Below are 21,267 nucleotides of genomic sequence, written 5' to 3'. Positions count from 1 at the left end.
TGCAACCCGTCCTCGCACCGCTCTTAACAACAACTGGCTTTTATTAAAGTTCAGCCAAAACGACAACAATAAATAAAAGAAACACGGAGAACTTCAACGGATGGTGCGGAGAACAAGGGAGGGGCACGGCTGCGGTGATACCACACCAAATGGCCGCTGTGGCACCCCAAAGTAGCCGCAGAATGGGAAAAAGGAGTGAAAAGAGCACCCAGCTGCCATCGTTCCGCAGGGAGCCGTCCCTGGGCACTGAGACCATGCTATTTGCGCCGGTACAGACGATCCTGTGTGGCCATGCTGACCTTCTGGTGGTAATCCTCCATCTTGTCACACAGCTTCTGGAGGAGCTGGAAGGAAGGAGTAAGGCTGCTCTGTGAGAGCCCTCCACTTTATCCACACCTGCCCCAACCTTGGCTGCACGTACCAGGGTGTTGTTCGGGTTGGCAGAGCTCTCCCGCAGTGCCTGCAGCAGCTGGTCGATGGCAGTATAGGGCAGCCACACCATGGGGGCCGTGGCTGACAACGGGAACTGCAAGGAGAAAGAACCTTTATACCACGCTGCCCCAAGTATGTTCTCCTGCCCGTACCAGGATTCACGCGGAGAGGCCCAGTCTTCAGTTCAGCTCACCTCGATTCCAAAATATTCGTGCCCTTTGCCCAGCACAGCATCCACATACTCCAGGACCAAGTCCCCTGCCTCTTCCAGCAGGTCGTAGTTCAGGTAGAGACGCAGCAGCGCAGCGGCATCCACTTTCTGCACAGAGCCCAAGAACCCCTTCTGAGCCTCTGACCAGGCACAGAGCCCCTGACACATTCCCAGGGCTGAGAAGTAACAAAGCTTGCACCTCCTTCGGGAAGTGATCTCCCGCTGCTTTTTTGGCCAAAGCAGCACAGGAAGCACGCTGCACAGTGAGGCTGCTCTCACCTTGTAGCTGTTAATGAGCCAGGTGGGCAGAGGGATGCCATGTGCCAAGAGCTTGTTGATGACGCAGCGATGGTACAGGCTGTTCTGGGACGGGTAGCGCTCCAAGTAAGATGAGAGCAGCCGCCAGGCTTCATCTGTGGCACTGCAAGGCAATATTGCTCTCAAGCACCCTGCCAGCATCCTCTGAGAGTGGCTGCAGTGCCACAGGGCATTCCATGAACCCATCCTGCTGCTCAATGTCTGCCTTCTACAGCCACCTCAAGCCCTCAAAGCAGTCACCATACAAGGTTTTAGGAGCCTCTGGCCTTTCACAAGGCTTTAGTCTCCAGTCTTTGGGGTAAAGAGGCCTCTCCTCTGTTCCTCTCCCCTACAGCTGAAGATCTACCTGGACTCCTTGGTGGTAAACAGCGGTGGGAGCTGGTTTGATGCCAGCCACTTCCAACCCTCTGCCTGTGCTGCTTCCCCTCCCAGCTGGAGCTTGATGCACCTGAAAGACAGAAAGCAGTGCAGACCACGTCTCTGGGAGTCACAAGCAGTGCCCGAGACAGGAGCTGGCTACGTACTTGAACGTGAGCCCCTCAAAGATGGGTGTCAGTGGCAGCTTGAACGTTTGGCACAGGCTGATGGTGGTGTCAAAGAGGCCAGCCTGGACGAGGAGGGCAAGTGCCTCCTCAGGCGTGGAATTGCCTGTGGGACGCAGAACCAGGTGAGCACCTCCACAGCCACAGCTACTGGGCTCAGCCCCACGCAGTTCCATGGGCAGAGCTCCAGCAGTACCATGTGGGTGACACGAGGAGGCTCCTCTGCACCTCTCTCACCTGCCAGTGCAGCTGTAGACAGGCTGTGCTGCACCAGAGTCAGACGGGTCCGGGACAGCACGTACTCCCTTTCCAAATCCTCCAGTTTCAGGATTTCGATTTGGCGTTTTGCTGTAACAGATGGATGCAAAGGGACCTCAGCATTTAAAAAAAGAACAACGGAAAAAATCTCCTTTGGCAAGATGGCATCTACAACCCTGTGCCATCCTCAGAGCGCTCACACCAGAAAGAACCGGGAGGAACTGGGTTTTGCTGCCCTAAAGTGTGCATATTTCCTTGTCACAAATGTTCCACTCCTCATCTGTCAGGGACACAAATTCCTGAGTCACCTTGTGTTTAGAAACAGCTGCTGCTCTGCCTGCCCAGCATGTGCTACAAAGGAGTTCATTTGAAAGTTATCGTTTTAAAAATATCTGACCTGAAACTTTTCTAGAGTAATGCTGAGGATTACTCCTGCCCCATGCTTTGGCAGACACAAAACAGAAACCACACCAGGAGAGATGAGCCACACCAACAGGACTCCCAAGAGCACGAGCAACAAGAATTTCAGAGAACTAGGAACTGCCTCAAAAAGGCTTTGCTACAACTTATTTTCACAAACACATCTAAGCATAAACACATAAACAAAACCACATCTATCTGCAGAAAGAGTAGGAACACAAAGTCCTTGTGGGAGAAGTGCTACATGGCAGCACACTGCAGCTAGGAGATGCTAACACTAATGGACTGCATGTGCTTACAACCCCCAGATTATAAACCTGTCAGAGACGAGCCTCCACGAGGCAAGGGGAAAAGCTGTGGGAGTGCAGGAGATGGGAAGAAGTCAGTAGCAGGCACTTACTGGGGACTGCAGCACACTCCCCATCGTGGCTTCTCTTCGGGGATGCTCCAGGCCGCTCGTACTTGCAGGAAAGAAGTACAAAAAAGGTTGATGCCCAGCTGGTTTCTTAAGGACAAATAAGCACAATACACTCCAGCCCTCAGCTCTCCTCTCAAGCCCTGATTTGAATGAGGAACATGCAACCGTGCAACTGCTTATCAGTTCAGGTTACATTTCCTTATCTCTGGCTATCAAACACAGCGCAGCGCTGACTTTTCAGGATACAGCCACTTCCTCTCCACAAAGAGATCGGAAATACAAACCATGTTTCTGTAATTCTCCCCTGGACTGGAATTTCAGCTGTTTGGTCTCCCCAAGATTTGACTTATCTTTAACAAGAGGTGCTACTTTGCTTCCTGTGGAACTCGCAGGTTACAAATACTCTCTGCACTATCACAGCCACATTTCTCATCGAGCTGCACGCGCAATAATTTTGGAAGCAACCTCCCTAAGCACAGACCTAAACATCCCTACAGTCTGAGGGCAGAGGGCTGGTGACAAACTCACAGATCCCCTACCATAGCTCCAGACACTGGCTGCGCTATCCAGGCGTACTCAGGGCGGATGAGCCGTAAGCAGTTAAGGGCTGCGAGGAAACAGTTGCTCTGCTTCTGCAGCCCTTTGAGCGTCCGCACCTCGCGGCCCAGGCGCATGCCGTACTCAAACATCACCGTGCCAGCTGAGGAGAGAAGGGGATGCATCAGCTGCGCCGTCGTTGGGACGAGGCGAACGGGACAGGGTGCTCCGCCCCACACCTCACCCTTGCGGTAGTTGTGGCGGTAGATGTGGAAAGCGTAGAGCAGCTCGTAGTAATTGTGGGTCATCAAGTCCACTGCTCGAGCGTGGGACTCTATGATCCCCACAACCTGCGACACAAAGAGGCTCAAAGAGGTCAAAAATCCTCTCTGAAGGAGTTGCGGCCCCCCCTCCTCCCAGAGCAGGTTAATTAATTACCTCATCATGGAGATTGATGTAAGGGAACTCTACCAGGTCCTGGAGCTGGGAGCGCTCGCAGAGCACAACCACTAGCTGGCGCAGACAATCCAGCTGCCTGCGGAGGGAAAGCACAGCCCTGAGCCGACCCACCATCGGGATGCAGGCTCTGAGCCGCCAGCATGCTGCTTTGGGATGAGAGCCAAAGGTTTACTGGCTCCAGACCAAGAGGTCCCTTCAGGTTTCTCCTGTGTTGGCAACAAAGGCTAGCAGAACGTCTCTCTGCGCTGCTTGCGTTGCTCAGGAGGGCAGCCTCCCACCCCCAGCTCTGTTTGGCGAGGCTTTCTGTGGCCCCCAAACTAAATCACAGCTCCACTTTCCAGAGAACCTCATCTCCAGCTTCTAGCCCCTCCTGCCCACTGCACTCTCCCCGGTGGCTGTGAAGCTTCCTCTGCACAGCTCATTTTAAGGAGGTACACAAGACAAAATTCCATCCCAAGTCTCTTTCCTTCAGTAAACTACATTAATCAGACTCCTAAAGCCCTCCCAAATGTAATGCTGCATGCAGTTCTTCAGCCATTTTGTTTTTGTTTCTTTCCCTGAATAAGGCCCTGTGTTTTCTTTCAGTTTTCACCAAGGGGATGGTATTGCCAATTATAACCACTCTTACAAAAATTAAGTACGCCTCTTTAAAGGCATCTTTACACAGAACCTCTTAATGCAGCAGTCCTGCCCTGCAGTGCCCGCTTCCTTTTGCTTCAACACAAAAATTGGAAGAGGCAGGAGCTTCAAGACAAGTGAGCATTTAAGGGATAAAGCCGTCACCTACCTGCTTCGATCTGGGTTTTGGATTAAGGCGATGTATGCATCTCTGTTGTGCCCTAAATCCAAGTGGTGTTTGAAGAGGCAAGTCCTCAAGGTAGCCTGAAAACACCAAAAAAGCACAGAAGAGCACATTTCAAGTTATGCAACTAAGAACCAATTCCCGTGTCAGGTCCCCGAAGAAGCATCTTGGAGCAAAGAAATCCTGTACCTGGGCTCTGTAGTCATCCACCGATTCCATGATGGCCAGAGAAGCCAGCTCAATGACCAGCTCTGGTAAGCCAACCATTTCCAACAAGCGCAGAACCTGCAAGTCACAACTCTAGCCATATGAGCAGTCAAGATACCTGGCCACTGTATCTTAAGTGGCTAGAGCAAAAAAAAAAGAAGCATTTTGTTAAGTTGCAGAGGTGTGAACCAAATCCAGCACAACGGGTCCAGGCCTTACTGGATGAACAACCTTTACAGAAGTGTGAGTTTCCTGAACGTTTCATGGCTACAGGAAGCCATTGCAACACAGAGGTGAATGATGCTGTCCCTGAGCAAACACTCTGCTTGATACAGAGAAAAGTTCCCTCTCCAGAGGCATCAGACAATCCTTGCGCTTCCTGGGCTTTAACAGCAAAGAATCCCTTACAAGGAGCTTAGATCCAAGCTTGCAGCCTGCCTGAACTATGGGATCATATGAGAAGATCCTATCTCAATTTAAAGACATTAATTTTAAGTTGCCTCAAAGCAGAATAATCGTCCCTTAAAGCAGCACCTTACTTCTAGCCTGGACATGCCTGGCCCCCCCTTCCAGCAGCTGGATCTCACAGTCCCCTGCTGTTAGGAAGCCAAGAGGTGGAAAGTACCTAGCTTTTGCACTGTAGTCAGTCTCCTCGTGGTTATCCCCAAAACTAAGCTGGCATTTCCCAAAAAAAGTGTGTTTTTCAAGGTTGAAGTCACCTTCCCAAAAGCTGGGGGCCTCTCCACAAGCAGTGCTGGTGTGGAACAGCTCTGCACTGTTGGGGGCCACACACGCTGGGTGGGCTGAGCCATACCTTGCTGTAGTACTGCAGACGTGGGGTGGAGACCATCTCACCCTCCTCAGGCTGGATCAACCTGTCCAAGAACTCCTCTTTTCCCACCTCAGAAGCAGCTTGGCAGAAGTAGTCCAAAGCCTGTAAGCACAGCAAAGAGCGGCTGCAAGTGTACCTTTGGGGACTGCCCCAGCCTGCTGTACTGGAGAAGACAGTGCCACCCATTTCAGCTTCATCCTACAGGTCCTGCTGGCCCCACGCTGCAATAAGAACTGCCCTGACAGCAGGTCCCACTGTTCTCCCCCACCCCCCACCCCTGCTCCCTGCCCAGAGGCAGAGCTCAGATTGACGTTCCCTGAGCTACACAACAGAAACAAGGCCCTAGCAGCAAATACAACCGCAGTGCCTTACTTTGTGGCCCTCACCCATGACGAGGTAGCACCTGCCCATCATGAAGCAGCAGGAGCCCACGTTCACATGGCACCACGGCTGCAGCAGGCGAATGTATTCCTAGAGGGAAGGAAGAAGAGATGCTTTCATCACCACTTCTGGCAGGCTCATTTCCCAACCTCAACATCCCCTTGGAGTGTAGAGACAGACAATCTCTACGGCTTGCTTGAAATCTCTCCAATATCTGCAAGAAACACATCAAACTGCAGCCAGCATCCCAGAGAATCGTGCAGAATGCCCACTACAAACTGCTGTAGGAGGAGGGCGGGAGATGGAGAGCAGCCAGAGCACCAATTACAAGCTGCCAGGCGCTAGGTGGAGGGCAGTTTGCATCAGGCACACATCACAACTAAAAGCCATAGCACAGGGCAATGTAACTCACCCCGGCCCTGTGCCTGCTTCATCAAGATAACAAAGACTGAAAAATGTCATCATCATCATCGACCGGGAGGGAGCTAGAAGACATGATGAAGACTCAGTAGCTGAGAGAGTGCTGGCTGTTTTTCGCACTCAGAGAAGCAGAGCTGTGCTAAGCTTGCTGAGGTGCAGCAAGGGAAAGGCACAGGGGAGCCAGGAGTTGGCAGCAAAGCCCAGGTTTTTGCTGTCCCATCCCAGTCTCAGCAAGCGCAGCTCTGTGAAACACCATGCAATAACACATGTTCTGAGCATGGATTCCCTGCTCAGATTAGCCACCTACAACAGATAAATCCCACCCCGGACTTATTCACACACAATAAGCACCAAGGAGAGTTTTGGCACCCATTCCAGGCAGCACTTTGGTCACTAGACCTTCTCTGTGCCCATCTGGAACTTGCAGGGCGCTTCCTGTATCTCCACCCCTATTTGGGTCACTGCATGCACGCTCGCAATCAAGCTGCTGTTAGCTCTCTGAGGTCAGTGCACTTAATCCAAGTTTACGTGACTGGCTGGGATCAGCAAGCCTGACAGAAGGCAGCGAAGAGGAGAAGTGCCCACTCCTGCAGAGTGGAAGTCTCTCGTACCTCCTCGAGGCAGGACATGAGCGAGGCAAAAGCAGTGTGAGGAAATTCAAAGCGTGCTCACACCACACGTGCACATATGCCAGAAGCAGAGCGATGCTGCCTGAACCGTCCTGGCATTTCCTGGCTCAGAAGAGCTGCAGATTTGACATTCTTCTTAGTAGCACGATGAGCACAAGAAAGCAATTCAGCCCCTGGGTAGAAGGGACTGCGAGAACAAGAGTTCTGCTAAACACAGGAGAAAAGTCTCTTTAGTAGCATCCTGCCTAGGCCTGAATGCCTCAGGGACTACCGTCAGTAATGGAACGAGGAGCATCACATGGCAACACAGACAAGAAATCACTCTTCAGTAGAGCACACGCAGCTGCAACCACCAAACCCCACAGCACACAAGAGGGGACAGCACGAGAAATAATCCCTGACACGCAGCTGTGGAGACACCCCAAAGAAAGAACAGTAACAGCACGTGGGAGAGCACAGTTGGTGATGGGAAGACAGATGGATGTTTCTTACACTGCTCTTCACCAGCAAGGACACTGAAGAAATGAGTGAGGCTTCCTGAAAATGCATTTCTGCTGCATCTCTAATCTGGTAGGCAAGGTGCTCACCATGGAACCACAGCTGCCTGTGGGCAGCTAGCAGTTGATGAGGTTAGGGCCTTGCTGTGACAGCCAAAGAAGTTCCACAGCATCGCGTTCTCGAGACTGTGCTCCTCCTTCAGCAGGGCATGTCACGATCCTGAGCACTTGTGCTTCAATTTTCTTGCAAAAAGATGCAAGAGGAAATAAGTAAGAAGACTATCTTAAACAAACCTACTACTGAACTGTGCTGCATTTTCCAAGTACAATATAATCAGCTAAAAAGCTCTTCTCTTAGCAGAGGCTGAGGCGGCCACTAAAAGGATGATGAGAGATACAATATGGAAGTCAGTTGCAGAGGCAGGTTTGTGTTGATTCTCCTCCGAAATCTTGTTCCTTGTAGACTATTTCCTTCCCAGGAGAAACTTCTAGCCCATCACCTCCAAACTGGAGACATGGGAACAGAGCAGGTGGGAAGATCATTTTGCGCTTGACCTCAGAGGGCAGCAGCTACAGGAAAGCAGAAGCTCAAGACATGCAGATAGTTCTGGAGAGACTGCAGGTATTAAAGGGAAGGAAAAAAAATAAAAGGCACTCACCTGCAGCTGGGTGTACTGGCAGCTCCCCATCAGGCACTCTGGGAAGAGGAACCCAGGATTGCTGGGCCATCTGAGCAGGAATTAAGGAACAGGTCTGGTCCAGAGAGCTCAGAGCGTCGGGCTAAAACTCTGCACGTGCTCTTCTTCCATTTGTGGGGGGAAAGGACAGAAGATTAAGCTGCTCTTTCTACAGATCATTATTTTGTAATAAGATTTATCCATATTAGACCAAAACTATTAGCGTATCTAATCCACAACTGCCCAAATCTCGTTACCTTTCCAAATCTCCCAGCATCACACCTTGCCAAGTAAACCTGCCAGACAGAGCTCAGGGGCTTAAAGTCAAAAACTCAAATACCTCAATAGAACGGATTCCATGAAATCCTAAAATACCCACAAATCCCATTAACGCTCACAACAGCCACTTGTTTAGGAGACTTGACTTTGAAATTTGGGTGCAGGAAGTTTTTGGAATGAGATGGCCAACACACCGCCCCAGCTGCTCTCAGGACAGAGCCCCTGCATGTTTTGTTTTATACATAACCCCCCCCCTTGTTACAGCCCAACAGAAAGCACAGCTCACAGCCAAGGATACAGGAGGGGCAGAAAGTCAGCCATTACTGTGGTGATGAGATGGGGCCAATTCAAACTCGTTTCAGCCAAAGAGGCGTTCGGTTGCAGGAAGAGTCGGGAGACGATGTGCTTTCTGGCCACTTCCTGAAAGAAGAGCTCCACGATTGTCTGAGGGCTGGATACTGAAATACAAGGTAAGGAAGCATGGAGAACAGGGCCTGCAACGGGTCTCCCAGGTTTCTACACACAGCTACTGTGCTGGGCTCATCAGCTTGAGGACCACAGGTAAAGCCGGAGCAAAACAGCAAGGACATTCCGTGCTCAGACATGTGGGTATAGGATTTCTCTCAACTTCTAGTTAAATCAGAGGGAGCAGCAGGAGATCAGAAACCCACACGCCACAGCGTTTATTAATTGCAGCTCGATTACAACACAAATAAAGGACTGTGCTCCCTCCCCAGCTGCGCCATTCGCAATCCTTCTGCAGCTTTCCCCAGTGTTTTGCAGGGCAGTGCTGAGGGAGAGCAGATTTTGCTATCTGCTTCTCTCCAAATGCCTCCCTCCTCATTCCAGTCCCCTAAGCAGCATGATCTCTCATGAGCTGCTTTCAATGCCTCTTTCCAAGCTGCCCCCTCCTTTCCATCTTCCCCACGTCTCACATATTTTTCCTGAAGCACAGTGACCAAACAGGACTTTCCTCATGAATAGGCCAAGCAATAACCCACAACACTGGCGAGCACACAAAGGATGTTTTCAATTTTGCTTTCAGGCACTGACATTTGCGTCAAAGGCAACTGCTCCCAAACTGAGACACCGACAGAGAGTTCGAACGCCGAAGATTGCAGCCCAGTTACAGAAAACACAAACCCTGCAGGGCTGTCAGCAAATGGAGAGAACTCCCTGCAGCCTGCTGCCTCCTCACTTTTTGCAGCTCCCTCTGAAGCGTTTCAGCCCTGAAGCACCACACAAATTAGTCACAGGCTCTGACTGTGCGTTCTCCTCCCTATCCTGCTCATCACCTCTCTCTGAAACCATTTCAAGGCACCTATCCCCCTAATTAAGTTGCTTCGTGATCTCTCCCGTTATGATTCTTCCCCGAAGATGCTAGCTGAAAGCATAATGACTTTACCTGGGGATTGCAGCAAGACATAAAATGTGAGCAGGTTATCAGCTGCAATTTCCCACTTAAGCTACTGGCTGTGAGCAGCACTCACACCTGAAATGCAAATTCTTGGAAGCACAAGCACATTTTGGGGAAGCATTTTTCATATTCTGCCCCTTCGCTAAGCTGCTGCTTCTGCTTGATAAAGGCCAGCGAGCAGGACAGGCCTAACACAGCTGACCAGGCTCCCTCCAATGTTGCAAGATACTTTGTTATTTTCAGTGCACAACACGAACAGCAAAGGAAAGCTGCTCAAACACACCACCCTTTGGCTCTCTGCCTTTAGCATTTCCCTTGGGTGGCAGAGAAAAAAAAAAAGTTTAAGAATTCTATTTAACAAGAAACCGAGAGCTGGCAAACTGTAAACATCTTACCTAGCTTATGGGGTGTTTGAACAGCAGTGTCTGCTAACTCCAACACAGAGAGATGCTGCAGATTTGATTCCCTAGAGAAGAGAAAGCCATCAGCAAAGAGCCAACAAAACACCTCCTGCTTTAATTGTACTCATTGTTCAACTCAAATCACTCCTACTGCTGAAGGCAACAGTGCACAGAACAGCAAGACCTCGCAGGGCAGATTTAGCACAAGGCAAGGAGTCAGCTCAAAACACAGAAGATAAAAGCCACCCTAGCACAAACTCTGAGAGCAATACTCCCACAGCAACCACCACCATGCACTGCTGGAAAGGGGACTTCAGGTCAATTCTGAAGCAGCCTACAATCAAAGAGAAAAAAGGGCAAGGCAGGGACTCACAACGTGTCCAAGGGGATGTCCGACGCCAGGCGCTGGCTGGCCCACCTGATCACATAGTAGGAGAGCAGCAGAGGGGAGGTGCGGTGCAGCAGGTCCTGCTGAGATTGGAACAGCTGTGTCCCCCCCAGAACCACCTGCAAACAAAGCACAGGGGCTGATATGTGGAGAGGCTGAGCAACAACCCCTGCCCCTCGGTGCCAAGAGGTGAAGCAGAGACTCTGGAGGCCCAGATGCCATGGGGAAAACATGACAAGCGGAGTGATGTATGAACCAAGGTGCTTGGCACTGCTGCAATGAAACACAGTGAGATCACAGTTTCGCTGTGGCCACATCCAGGAACTGCATCCCTTCTGCTCAAGCCAAAGATGACACAGACAGTTATACAGGAAGAACACCAATCCATGCTTGTGAAGGACAAGCATTTCAAGGTGGCAAAACGGCAGCCTCTGACCACACCACGTGCCTGGCTCCAGAAGGGCACCTTGCAACATGCTTTAAATGTCACTAAGACAAGCTTATCCAAGAAGAGGAGGAGATTTCTTTTCACTGCATGACTGCAGCAGCATCTCCAAGTAAATAACACTGGTCTAAATAAATGACCCCTTTGCCCTGGGGGCTTGCTCCCCTCAAGTCACCAGCACCATTGCTTGCTCAGCCCCCCCAGCCAGCAGAATCAACCCTGCCTGGGCTACCCTATAAACACAGCTGCCATCGTGGCAGCTGCTGGCACTGGCTGGAACAGCCTCGCACAGAAAGCAAAACCACGGCTTCTGGGTAAATGCTGCTGCTGTGAGGCAGAAGAGCTGTGTGCTGAGTTGCTGGATAACAAGGCTCCGATTGTCAGCCGTGCTGTGGGAGGGACGGGGACTGGATGGGAGAGCTGTGTGTGCTCAGGCAGCCCTGGTTTGGATGGAGGGCTGGAAACCACGTCCTCTTCCCTCAGAGTTTTGCTTCCTGGCTGTGCAGCATGGAAATGGGGAATTTGGGTGTGAGGGGCGCATACTTCCCTCTGGATGACAAAAGACACAGGAGAGAACAGGGCTTGCCCAAGCCTCAGGATAGATCCAACAGTTGCCAGTGTTTTGTGGGAAGAGAAACAGCTGGCACCAGGCAACCCAGATGCAAAAGTTCAAAAGGTGTGCTCCGTAGCTTGAAGGGCTGTACTCACAGGATTGCTCCGCCGCAGCAGTAGCTGTTGGAGGATCAGCAGGTCCCGACAGATCTGGAAACGGATTGTGGCAACCTTACACACCCCCCAGCACACCACGCTGACGGCTGTACTGCTGCCGTAGAGCTGGGTGAGGTTCATACGCATATTTAGAGGGTGAGCTGAAAGAAAATCATGGAGATAAGGGGAGGAACCAGCCCAACAAGAACACTGGCTGAGTGGCTGCTTTCCCAGTCCAAAGTACTGCTGCAGAACTTTTACCTCTTTCCATGTCAGCATCGGTCTCGTAGTCCATCTCTCGGATGAGCACTCCGATGGCAAGGATAGGGTTTCTGATCTCCTGCAGTTTGCTGTGTATATTCTCCATCACATTTTCCCTGTTAAAAAAAGAAAAGAAGAGGTTTAAAATGAAGAGGGCTCCCTGTTCGCCCTTACTGATCCTCTCTGGAAGGGAAAGCAGCCGATCAGCTTGGATGTTCTTGAAGGGAATCCTCTTCTGGCTCACAGTTTTATTACAGCGCCTGCAGAATCTGGGCTATTCATTCTGCTCCCCCAGGGCAGTAAGAAATAGCAGTCAGATAGCTGGCATTCCACATGGAGTGACTGGAGGAGGTTAGCGTGTAACCACACAGCTCGACCACGGCTCTGACCTCTAATAAGTGTGCCTGCACAATCAGCTAATAAGAACTTGTTCCTCTTCCACCCTGCCTCATCTCAGAATTGCATAAATTTCTGCTCAGGAGAGCCCAAGGCAACAGCAAGGGGGGCTGGGGTGGAAATGCTTGCTAGCAGGACCAATACCCATGCCCACCATCTCCCTCTGGCAGCACAGAGGGAACCCATACATCTCCCCATGAGAGAGGACTGCTCCAGGCAATCCTTGCTCAGCCATCCCTGCCTGCAGGAATGCTTCTCCTTACGTGTCATTAGCTATCAAGTCCTCCAGGATCTGCTCTGCAGCCTTTTCTGGAGGCTGGAGGCAGGAGCAAGCCATTTCCATAGTGAATGCTATTTCCGCGGAAATTGATTTTCCGATCAGTCGAAGGCACTGGACAAGACAGACAACATCACGCGACATCTCCACATCTGCAATGAAAGAATCTAACTGTACTTTACAAGAGATTTCAACAGGAAGGTGGGATGACCACTCAAAACCGACTAGTCCAGCACACCATCAGCAAACACTAGCAGCAGACTGGTCTCAGTCACGCGTGTCAAAGTGACCCTGCCCTGCCCATGAGACCAAATAAAAGGTGGCAGTTGACAAAGGAAAGATTCGGACGTTTTTATTTGGGGGGGGAAGAAATTAATGACAATTAACCATCAAATTCCCTCTAAAGCATTTTCTCCAGCTACAGGTTGAAAGGAAACGCTTAGAAAGAGCAAAGGAACACAAAGCACAGGGCTCAGCTCGTACAGCCAAGCTCCACTGCATCTGCCAAGGAGCCGCCACTCCTGCTGCAGCAGCTCCCCGTTTGCAGCCCTCTCTTGCAACCAAGAAGATTTTCACATTCTTAGAAATTGTCTGAAAATTGACCTAAGGGCCAAGAGTTTACAGAAAAAAATCCCTGTTTTGCAATGCAGTCCCTCATGTATGTATTTTTTAAAGATCACATAGCTTTTTTTTTTTGAGAAGTTTGTACCAGATGGAGCAGGCTACGTCAGCCTCTCCAAACCAGCCCAGGCCTCCAGCTTCCCTTCTACTGGAGCCAGAAATAGCTCAACCGAGTGGAGGATGATTAAAAATAACCCCCAAAATAATAATAATTAAAAAAAAAAAATCATTCAAGCACAAAAGTAGAAGTAACATTTTCCATTGCTTTTCTTCTTCCATCACCAGCAAAGCACAGAGGGCACTGTGGTGATGATATTCATGACAAGCTTTGCTCTCTCCACTATTTAATTCCTGGAGACGAGCTGCCCAGTCCCTTTCCATAGCCTACATGGAAATACTCCACTAAAAACTAAGCTAACGGTCTCAGATGCCAGAGTGCTTGGAGAACTACAGGTTTCTTTCTCACCTGTCACTTCTTCAAGGAGTTTACTCCACCAGCACAGCACAGAGACTGGGGAATTTTATGAAACAGAATGGCTTGCAATGAGTCAGAGAATGTCCTACAGCTCTTGGTCAGTTCTGCAAAGCTGAAAGTGTTCACAACGGGGAGTCACCCGTAAGAGCCCTACATACAGGGTCACCAGTTGGTATGATACAAAATTATGAAGTATTTCTGATGCACCTGCCCTCCTGCCTGGTAGCTGCTAGAGACTGACTAAACAAAGCAGGGGACAGAAACACAAGCTCCTGAGCTCCAGCAGCACACTGTGAAGCTCCAGTGCAGCAGGTCTAACCCATAAAGCGGGTGTGAGGAAGGCATTAGTGTGTGTACTCAAGAGTTCAGAATGCCACAGGGCAAAGGATCACACCACTGCAGATGCCTGTCACAAAGCCTGATATCTAGGACTCTTCCTTTTAAAATTCTCTGAAATTTTTGGCAGATTTACAGCCCTGACACCAATTTTTAATACCTAGTCTAGGGCTTGTGATAGATTTCCCAATACACAGTTGCCTACAGATGGCAAAACAGGAAAACTGCGTGTAGAGAATTAGTCAGGAGCACTTTAGAGGGCAACTACAGAAACTCCTGCATTCCTTTGCTACAGTCTTTCCCGAAAGGCAGCATTGCAGCCTCCAATAATGGAAGAGCTCTGCATCTCCTCACCATCAAAGATGACAGCATCGTCCTCAGTCAGCAGATGCTCATTAGAGAGGAGATAGAGATGATCCACCAAGGAACAGGGCACAAGGAAGGACACGGACCCCTAGAAAGGCAAAGCAAAGCAATTCTTTGAGTTCCTCCAGTCACTCCTCAGTCAAAAGGGCACGGAAACACGTGGGCCAATTGCCAAAGTGCCCAGAGCACTGCTGCTCAGCCTCACCTTCTTCAGCAGGCACACCATGTTGGTGTAAGGGTTCAAGAGCAGGGCCAGGGGCTGCAAGAGAGCTTCCTGGTACTGAAGGCAGCAGGCACAGAACTTGGACCAGAAATCCACCTGCAGCTGACAGAACTCCTCCGGAGAGCACTCGCGTTCTGTCACGCTGCCCTGGAACTAGCAGGACCAAAACAGCTTCAGATGGGAACAGGAAGGGAATGAAAAACTAGTGTCTGGACTGGTATTTTGTCCCTCCTGATCAGTATTACACAGTCAAAGATTTATGAAGACCACTTGAAGTTCCCTTCCCTACCATCCTACAGGCAAAATTTATTTGTTGCTACCATTTTCTCCCCACAAGACACAAAGAAGAACGGGGAATGAAAAAACAGGCAGGAAAGGTGAAGATTTTATTTCCTTAGAAGCAAAAACAGAGCTTACATAACTCCTCCAGGGAGACAAAAGATAAAACATGGCTCAGGGTCATGCTGCATTTAACCAACTTCAGTGAACCACCACAACACTACGTAAAAATGGATGCAAGAAAAAAACATCACAGGGAAAAAGAAATCCTACCTCATTTTCCACAGCTAAGGTAACCTCTTTTTTTAACTCATCCCACGTCAGGTCCATGTACCGTTCAGTTCCTTGAGAAAAGATCTGAAAAGCAAGACAGCAAACCTTTCTTTAAACCAAGAGAGCTGTCTTGGAGAGGCATTCAGCCACGCACAACAATCACAACACGTTATCTATTGATTTGTGGGTTGAAAGAGTGAAAACTCAGGGCTGGGTGCTAAGTGCTTCAGCCAGCTTCACTCTTCCTCGCTTGCTCCAGTGATCCCTGACAGGCCGGCAGGCTAAGAGCAAATTGATGCCAGCCAAGGAATCCTGCTGCCTCACATGTGAACTGCGAGGAAGAAGGTGAACAGAGAGAGCACCAAATGCTCTCCCACTAACCTGCAAAGCCTTCTGGATGGCTGCATTTGAGAAGCGGCCAGGCTTGAAGAGGTACTCCAAGTAGGTTTCCTGTGAAGAGGATGGCAATTTACAGAAACAACGTGTACTGGGAGGACAATATTTAAAATACTGCTGCTGCTACTACCTCCTGCTCTCAAACGTACCCCCTTGATGCGTATTACTTTTCAGCTTCAGTTTATGCTCACGCTCTGCTCCAAACTCTCTTCTTTCCCACCCTTTGCAGCTCCCACAGCTGAATGTGGCTCCCTGCACACTCCAGACCTTCTTTATTCATACATTTTGTCTCAAGGACTCTGGACTGACTTGAAATTCTCCCCTTCCCTCAAATTCAGGCTTCGTAACTAGGCTTAATGCTTTAATACTGTGATAAGAGCCCTAGGCTCATCTCCTTTAATATGGAACAACTTCAAGAAGTGCTACAAGATAAATTGTACACCTGAGCAGCCTTAACAGTTTCCTTGGGGCACAGAAGCTTCATTAGTTCTTGTTGCTTTTCTAGTCAGCTCACCCTGGGGTCCTGGTCATGTCGAATTGTCACCTCTTCTTCAGGCAGTGGCTGCATGAAGACCTGGTTCCACTGTCCTGCCACATTTCTGGAATAATTAAACAAAGAAACAAAAAAATTCCTAATCAGTTTTGCATCGCAACACTCCCAGAAACTATCACCTGAACCCAACCTGTCACTTGTAGCAGCTGACAGACTGACAGCCAGCACGGTCCCTCAGGTTTGGTGACAGCTTTGACTGGTGACAAACAACAGATTGAGCCAGCAGAGCTTTGTACTGCTATCCCCAACCCCAGCTAACCTGAATGCTCAGCATTTTTTTTATCCAGTATTTAACTCCACGCCTGGTTACGCGCCAGGACTCTTAGCTTTACAGAAATAAGGGCAACGCTTTCATGTCACTGCTCATCTCCAAACATGATCATACTTGGAAAGAGCAGCCGGATCTGCTTTGGAGGAACTGTTGGTGAAGTGCAGCCCTCCCTCGCACCAAGCCTACTGCTAGGCTTCTTACATTTTTCACATTCCTGCAGCTGAGCTGTAGCATTATACAGCAGAACAACAAAAAGTATCCATATGATCTGCATTGCAGGAAGACACAGCTGTGCACATGACATGAACACTGTGACAGCAAGAGGTGCTGGGTAAGAGCACTCGATGGGCAGAGCAGCATCTGGCAGTTCCCCCCACCAGTAACTCAAGGCAGAAACTCACTGCTCAAAGTTGATGTACTTGACGATGGTTTGGTTCTCTTCATTATGCCACAGTGCCCAGATCTCAGCCGAGGTTAAGGCAAAGTCAATGAGAGTCTCCTGCAGCAAGGGCACAGATTGACGTTATCAGAAATGCGAGCAGAGCAGAGACTTGTGTGGTTAAAAACAGCCAAAATCTCCCTCATGCAATTTACCCATATTCTGGAGAGAATTCTTGACTGAGAGTTAAGTCCAGCAGAGAACACTCCCTTCATATTTTGGAAGGACCTGCCCTGGCACTCACCTGGGAGGAGAACAGCGAGGATATGTGGTCAAGGCTGTAGCGGCTGCTCTCAGTGCTCACCAGCTGGAAGACACAGAACTACCAACACATCCTGTAAGTCATTTGCTAAAGAGAAACACCAACCTGTGTGCTGCAGGGAAGCCTCTCCTTGCTCCCTGCCACCATTCACAGGCACTTGGTGTGGCAGCTGCCTGGCCAAGGGCAGCAGAGACTGGACTGAGCCAGCATTCCGGACTCCAGCCAGCCTTGTCGGCAGGACAGCCTGATCCCTGCCTGGACTTGAAGTCTTCTGAAAGACTGAATACCAGAAAAACAACAACACTGCTGGTTCCTGCGAGCGACAACACGATGCAGGTAAGCAGAGACAGAAAAGACTGGAATCCTCCAGCAAGCTACTGCAAACAAAGCTCTGTGTGTCCTTAACAAGTAAGCTAACACTGGAGAGTTAGCTGGAGAGAGAAAAACCACAGTGTGCGCTTCTACACAGAGCTCGAATCCCCCAGAGAACTGCAAGGAGAAGCTGTGCAAGAAATGAGGCTGTCCTGTGCTGTCAGTCTCCTCCTGCTGGATTTATTATTTACCACACGACATGGGAGTTCTACAGAAACGGACATTTCACAGTGCACTGCGATGCACTTGCTCGTTCCCAGGAGCCCAACGTAAACACACTCAGTGTTTCCACATTTACAGCTCCTTTCAGACCATTTCCCATGGCACGTATGTCCTACCAGGACAGACCGTGAATGAGCGGATCAGCACTTGGCTTAATCACATAGAGAACTCTCCTCCCGAGGCAAGGACACGTGTCCTGTGATACTGAGGACAAAACTGTTTACTCAAAGCACTGCCTTCTCCCTCTATAAGGGCAGACTTTTTGCCTTATGCATACTCAGCTCCGAGGAGGAACGACGTGTTTTCTGCACGGGCCAAGAAAAACGTGCTCATAGCAGGACAGCCCTGCTGCTCCCTACCTGCCCTCGCTTGGGTGCATGCATGTACACGCCGAGGTACAGTCCCAGGGACTGGGAGAAGGCCAGGCGCAAGCGGTGGCCGGTGCCGGCTGTGAGCCGCAGGTCCCTGCTGACCGGCATGAACTCCAGGAGGTCTGCAACCATCAGGCACATTTGATCCTGCACAGGAAATACAGCAAAGCAGCGTGAGAAATAAACAGGACTGCAAAGCTGCCTTCAGTTCTTTCCCAGGAGCAGCATGGCCAAATCCTTCCCTCCGGGATGTCAGCAAAGCATCCATATGTGCACTGTAAGCATTCCGGTTGCAGTTTAGCTCCCCCAGCTCATCTGTGCTCTCAGCCAGCACACAAAGCTTCCCCTCCCGCCAACAGCAGACATGCATTCCAGCACAGCCAAGCCGTGAAAGCCTGTGCTGGTTGATTAGCTCTGGAGCAAGCAGCACGCAGCAAACAGAGGCTTTTATTAACTTCTTGTTGACAAAGAGTCACGTTACATTACCACTCAAGCAGCAAACACCCATTTCAGGTGCTGCCTCATCCCCTGGGGTGCTCGCACTTGCCTATCTGAGTTAATTTGGAAATAACCCAATGCCACCTGTTAAACTACACCCGCATCCACACTGCTGCCCTGAACACATGCCTCACCTTGTAGGACCACATCCTAAGCTTGTGGTCCTGGCAGAGTGCAAAGAGAAAGGCATCATGGTCCAGGCAATGAACTGCAAGGCTGATGGGCACATCTGATGGGCCACTGTCACCTCTGAAAGTACAGGCATTACAGGAGTGAGTTAAAAGGAAGCCAAAGTTGGCACACAAGTTCAAGACATCCAATTTCTCCTGTGATTTTTACCCAAGAACAGAGATGAAGGACTGAGGTGGGAAAAGAGAGGTGCCTGGCCTCAAGCAACACACCCGGTGATCCAACTTACTCAGGGTGCTGAGGCTTCTTCACATTTCCCAGCATTTAACAGGGCTTTGGGTTTGATCATGTGCCATAAGACTACAGTCCCCAAACGAGCTGCCTCTGCATATAACCTCTGCTGGTCAGAAAGGAGCCTGACATTTTGGAACAAGGACAAGAACATACAACTGTTGTAATCCTTAATCTGCCCTGGCTGCGAGCCACATCCTGGGCAAATCCTCAGAGGCCAATTACTCGACGTAACGCACGCACGAACACCAACGCATGGGATCAGCAGGACCCCATTAAGATGAACTAATCCATCTCACTGTGACAGGGCCCATGACCCAGTTAACTTTTCAGACCACATCTGCAGATGCTGATTTGCCCACACTGGACTTTTACTAGAAACAACACCTCCTCCTGCATGAGGGAATCGTAAAACAAAGTAAGCTCCCTGTGTTTGTCCCCAAACACCAACCTGATGGCCGTTGGCATCCAACCAGTGAGGAAGCGCTGCACCACCGAGCTCTGTTTCAATTCCACAACTGAAACAACTCCTTGCAAAATAAAAGCAACGCAAGAAAAACACACTGAGTGCTTGCTAACAAAACATCTGCTGCCAGCAGGAAGGCTGGTGTGCAGCAAGGCCATAAGAAGCACGTGTGACAAAACCCAAACCCATCAAGATCCAGAGCTGAAAGAGGGGATACTGCGTTGCACAGAAGGAGGTGCAAGGATGCAGCCTTACCAGGTACATCGTGAGGAGGAAGCTTAATAACAAAGATGCCTCCTGCTGCAGAGGGCAGAGCAAAAAGGGCCTCCCCATCACTGCTCAGCCAAGCTGCTGAGGCCACCGAATTGTCTGCCAAGCCTGGCACGCTGGGAATCAGGTAGTAGCTGGATGGATCTCTGAAGTTGATTTTGCCAATATCTGTAAATACGGACTGCATTTGGCTCTCTGTTATCAGATCCTGGAAGAGGCAAAGGGAAGAGAACAAGCCTCAAGCACATACATAAGCCATGGAGGAAATAACCCAGCACCTATGGAGCAACACTGCTATGTGATGAAAAGAGTTTTTCCTTTCAGTAAGAACTCTCACAATGCCAGTTGCTTTTGCTGCTTTCCAAGAGATGTAGGTTTTAAAGCTCACTTTCCAGCAGTTTTCTCCCTGCTCACATATAGCAATGCCCCCAGAGAAACCAATGACCACAAGTACAGGCTTTAAGCCCCTCATAAACCCCTCTACACACTCACCCCGCGGTAGGTATGGGCTGGGTGGGGTAGCAGGACACGGTGCACGCTCTGCACAGTGACCAGCAGCAGCACCAGATGATTCTGCACCTCACACAGGTGCACACCACCTGGCAGCAGTGGGCAGCCCTGGATGCATAAACGCACAGCATTGTTCAGCAGCTCTGTGTCCAGTGATTCCTCCACTAGCTCAAGGGTGTCCCCTGATGCTGTCCTGAGAGGAAAAGGGAAGTGTGGGACACATGGGACAACAACTTGGGGGCATGCAGGGACAGAAAGGAGGGGCTTCAGGCAGGCAAAGCCATCCCTGCCTGCCCCACACCCACCCCATCCCTTCAGCCCCCTCTATTCCTGCCTGCTCCAAAATTCATCCCTTCTACAACAAAATCTCTTCCTTCTTTCCCTGCCGGCTCCAATTCAACCCCAACCCACCACAACCCCTCTTCCCTTCCTGCCTGCCCCCAAGCCCATCCTCAACCCTCACAACCCCACCTTTCATTCCTAACTGCCTTCAATCCCACCCCCATCCACCCCACAGCCCCAAACCCACCTCCCCTCTTACAGCCGCCCCTCCCCTCTATCAGACCACCCCTATCCCAAAACCCACCCCATCACAGCCCCTCCATGCCCCAAACCCTCCTCCCACGCCTTCACAGCGCACCGTTTCTTCCCCCCCCAATCCCGCCCTCCTCCCCTCACAGCCCCGCCCGCCCTCACTCACCACCTCACGCAGCGGTTCCGCGTGGCAGCCCCCAGCTGCGCGCACTCTCGGTAACAGAACCCCCCAGCACTATCCCCGTAACGCCCGGCGAGGACGGGGGTGGTATCTGGCAGGCTGAAGGATACCTCACGGAGCCGCCGGGACGGGGCGCGAGGCGCCGGGCCCAGCTCCATATAGCTGCGCTCCGCCAGCCCCGCCGCCATCTTGTCGGTACCTTCCCGCCCGCGCGGGGCAGCACGGGAAATGGCGGGCGGGGAGGAGGCGGTGCCCCCCACCGGGTGGGCGGGGCGAGGGGCGGAGCGGGCGGGGCGACGGGCGGGGCGGGTGTGACC

General features: G+C 50.7%; 1 protein-coding gene across 2 annotated transcripts; it reads right to left on the bottom strand.

Moving 5' to 3' along the window:
* Positions 1 to 28: 28 nt before the first annotated feature.
* On the bottom strand, positions 29 to 21,168 carry NUP160 (nucleoporin 160). 2 transcript variants are annotated; one of them, XM_052696323.1, is made up of 35 exons: positions 20,936 to 21,168; positions 20,218 to 20,428; positions 19,711 to 19,933; positions 19,441 to 19,519; positions 18,704 to 18,818; positions 18,060 to 18,218; positions 17,089 to 17,166; positions 16,807 to 16,904; positions 16,096 to 16,180; positions 15,567 to 15,635; positions 15,186 to 15,269; positions 14,616 to 14,786; positions 14,399 to 14,498; positions 12,599 to 12,764; positions 11,940 to 12,055; positions 11,679 to 11,839; positions 10,511 to 10,644; positions 10,132 to 10,202; positions 8,618 to 8,777; positions 8,023 to 8,092; positions 5,809 to 5,907; positions 5,419 to 5,538; positions 4,587 to 4,682; positions 4,383 to 4,477; positions 3,575 to 3,671; positions 3,381 to 3,486; positions 3,139 to 3,299; positions 2,582 to 2,642; positions 1,741 to 1,851; positions 1,486 to 1,609; positions 1,308 to 1,409; positions 923 to 1,064; positions 626 to 751; positions 422 to 526; positions 29 to 344 (listed from the first exon to the last, which is right to left on the bottom strand). In XM_052696323.1, exons 1-35 carry the CDS (start codon positions 21,136 to 21,138, stop codon positions 258 to 260), a joined length of 4,185 nt encoding a protein of 1,394 aa, XP_052552283.1. In that variant the 5' UTR covers positions 21,139 to 21,168; the 3' UTR covers positions 29 to 257. The 2 variants fall into 2 exon arrangements, 1 of the variants encoding a protein (XP_052552283.1); XR_008209676.1 differs by lacking the exons at positions 29 to 344; positions 422 to 526; positions 626 to 751; positions 923 to 1,064; positions 1,308 to 1,409 and having other exon boundaries at positions 2,582 to 2,686.
* Between the last annotated feature and the right edge of the window lie 99 nt (positions 21,169 to 21,267).

This window comes from Tympanuchus pallidicinctus, unplaced genomic scaffold, assembly GCF_026119805.1.
Source record: "Tympanuchus pallidicinctus isolate F22 unplaced genomic scaffold, pur_lepc_1.0 scaffold3, whole genome shotgun sequence".
NCBI classification, from domain to species: Eukaryota; Metazoa; Chordata; class Aves; order Galliformes; family Phasianidae; genus Tympanuchus; species Tympanuchus pallidicinctus.
The sequence above is the reverse complement of the archived record's forward strand: the minus strand, read 5'-3'. Positions and strand labels throughout refer to the sequence as shown.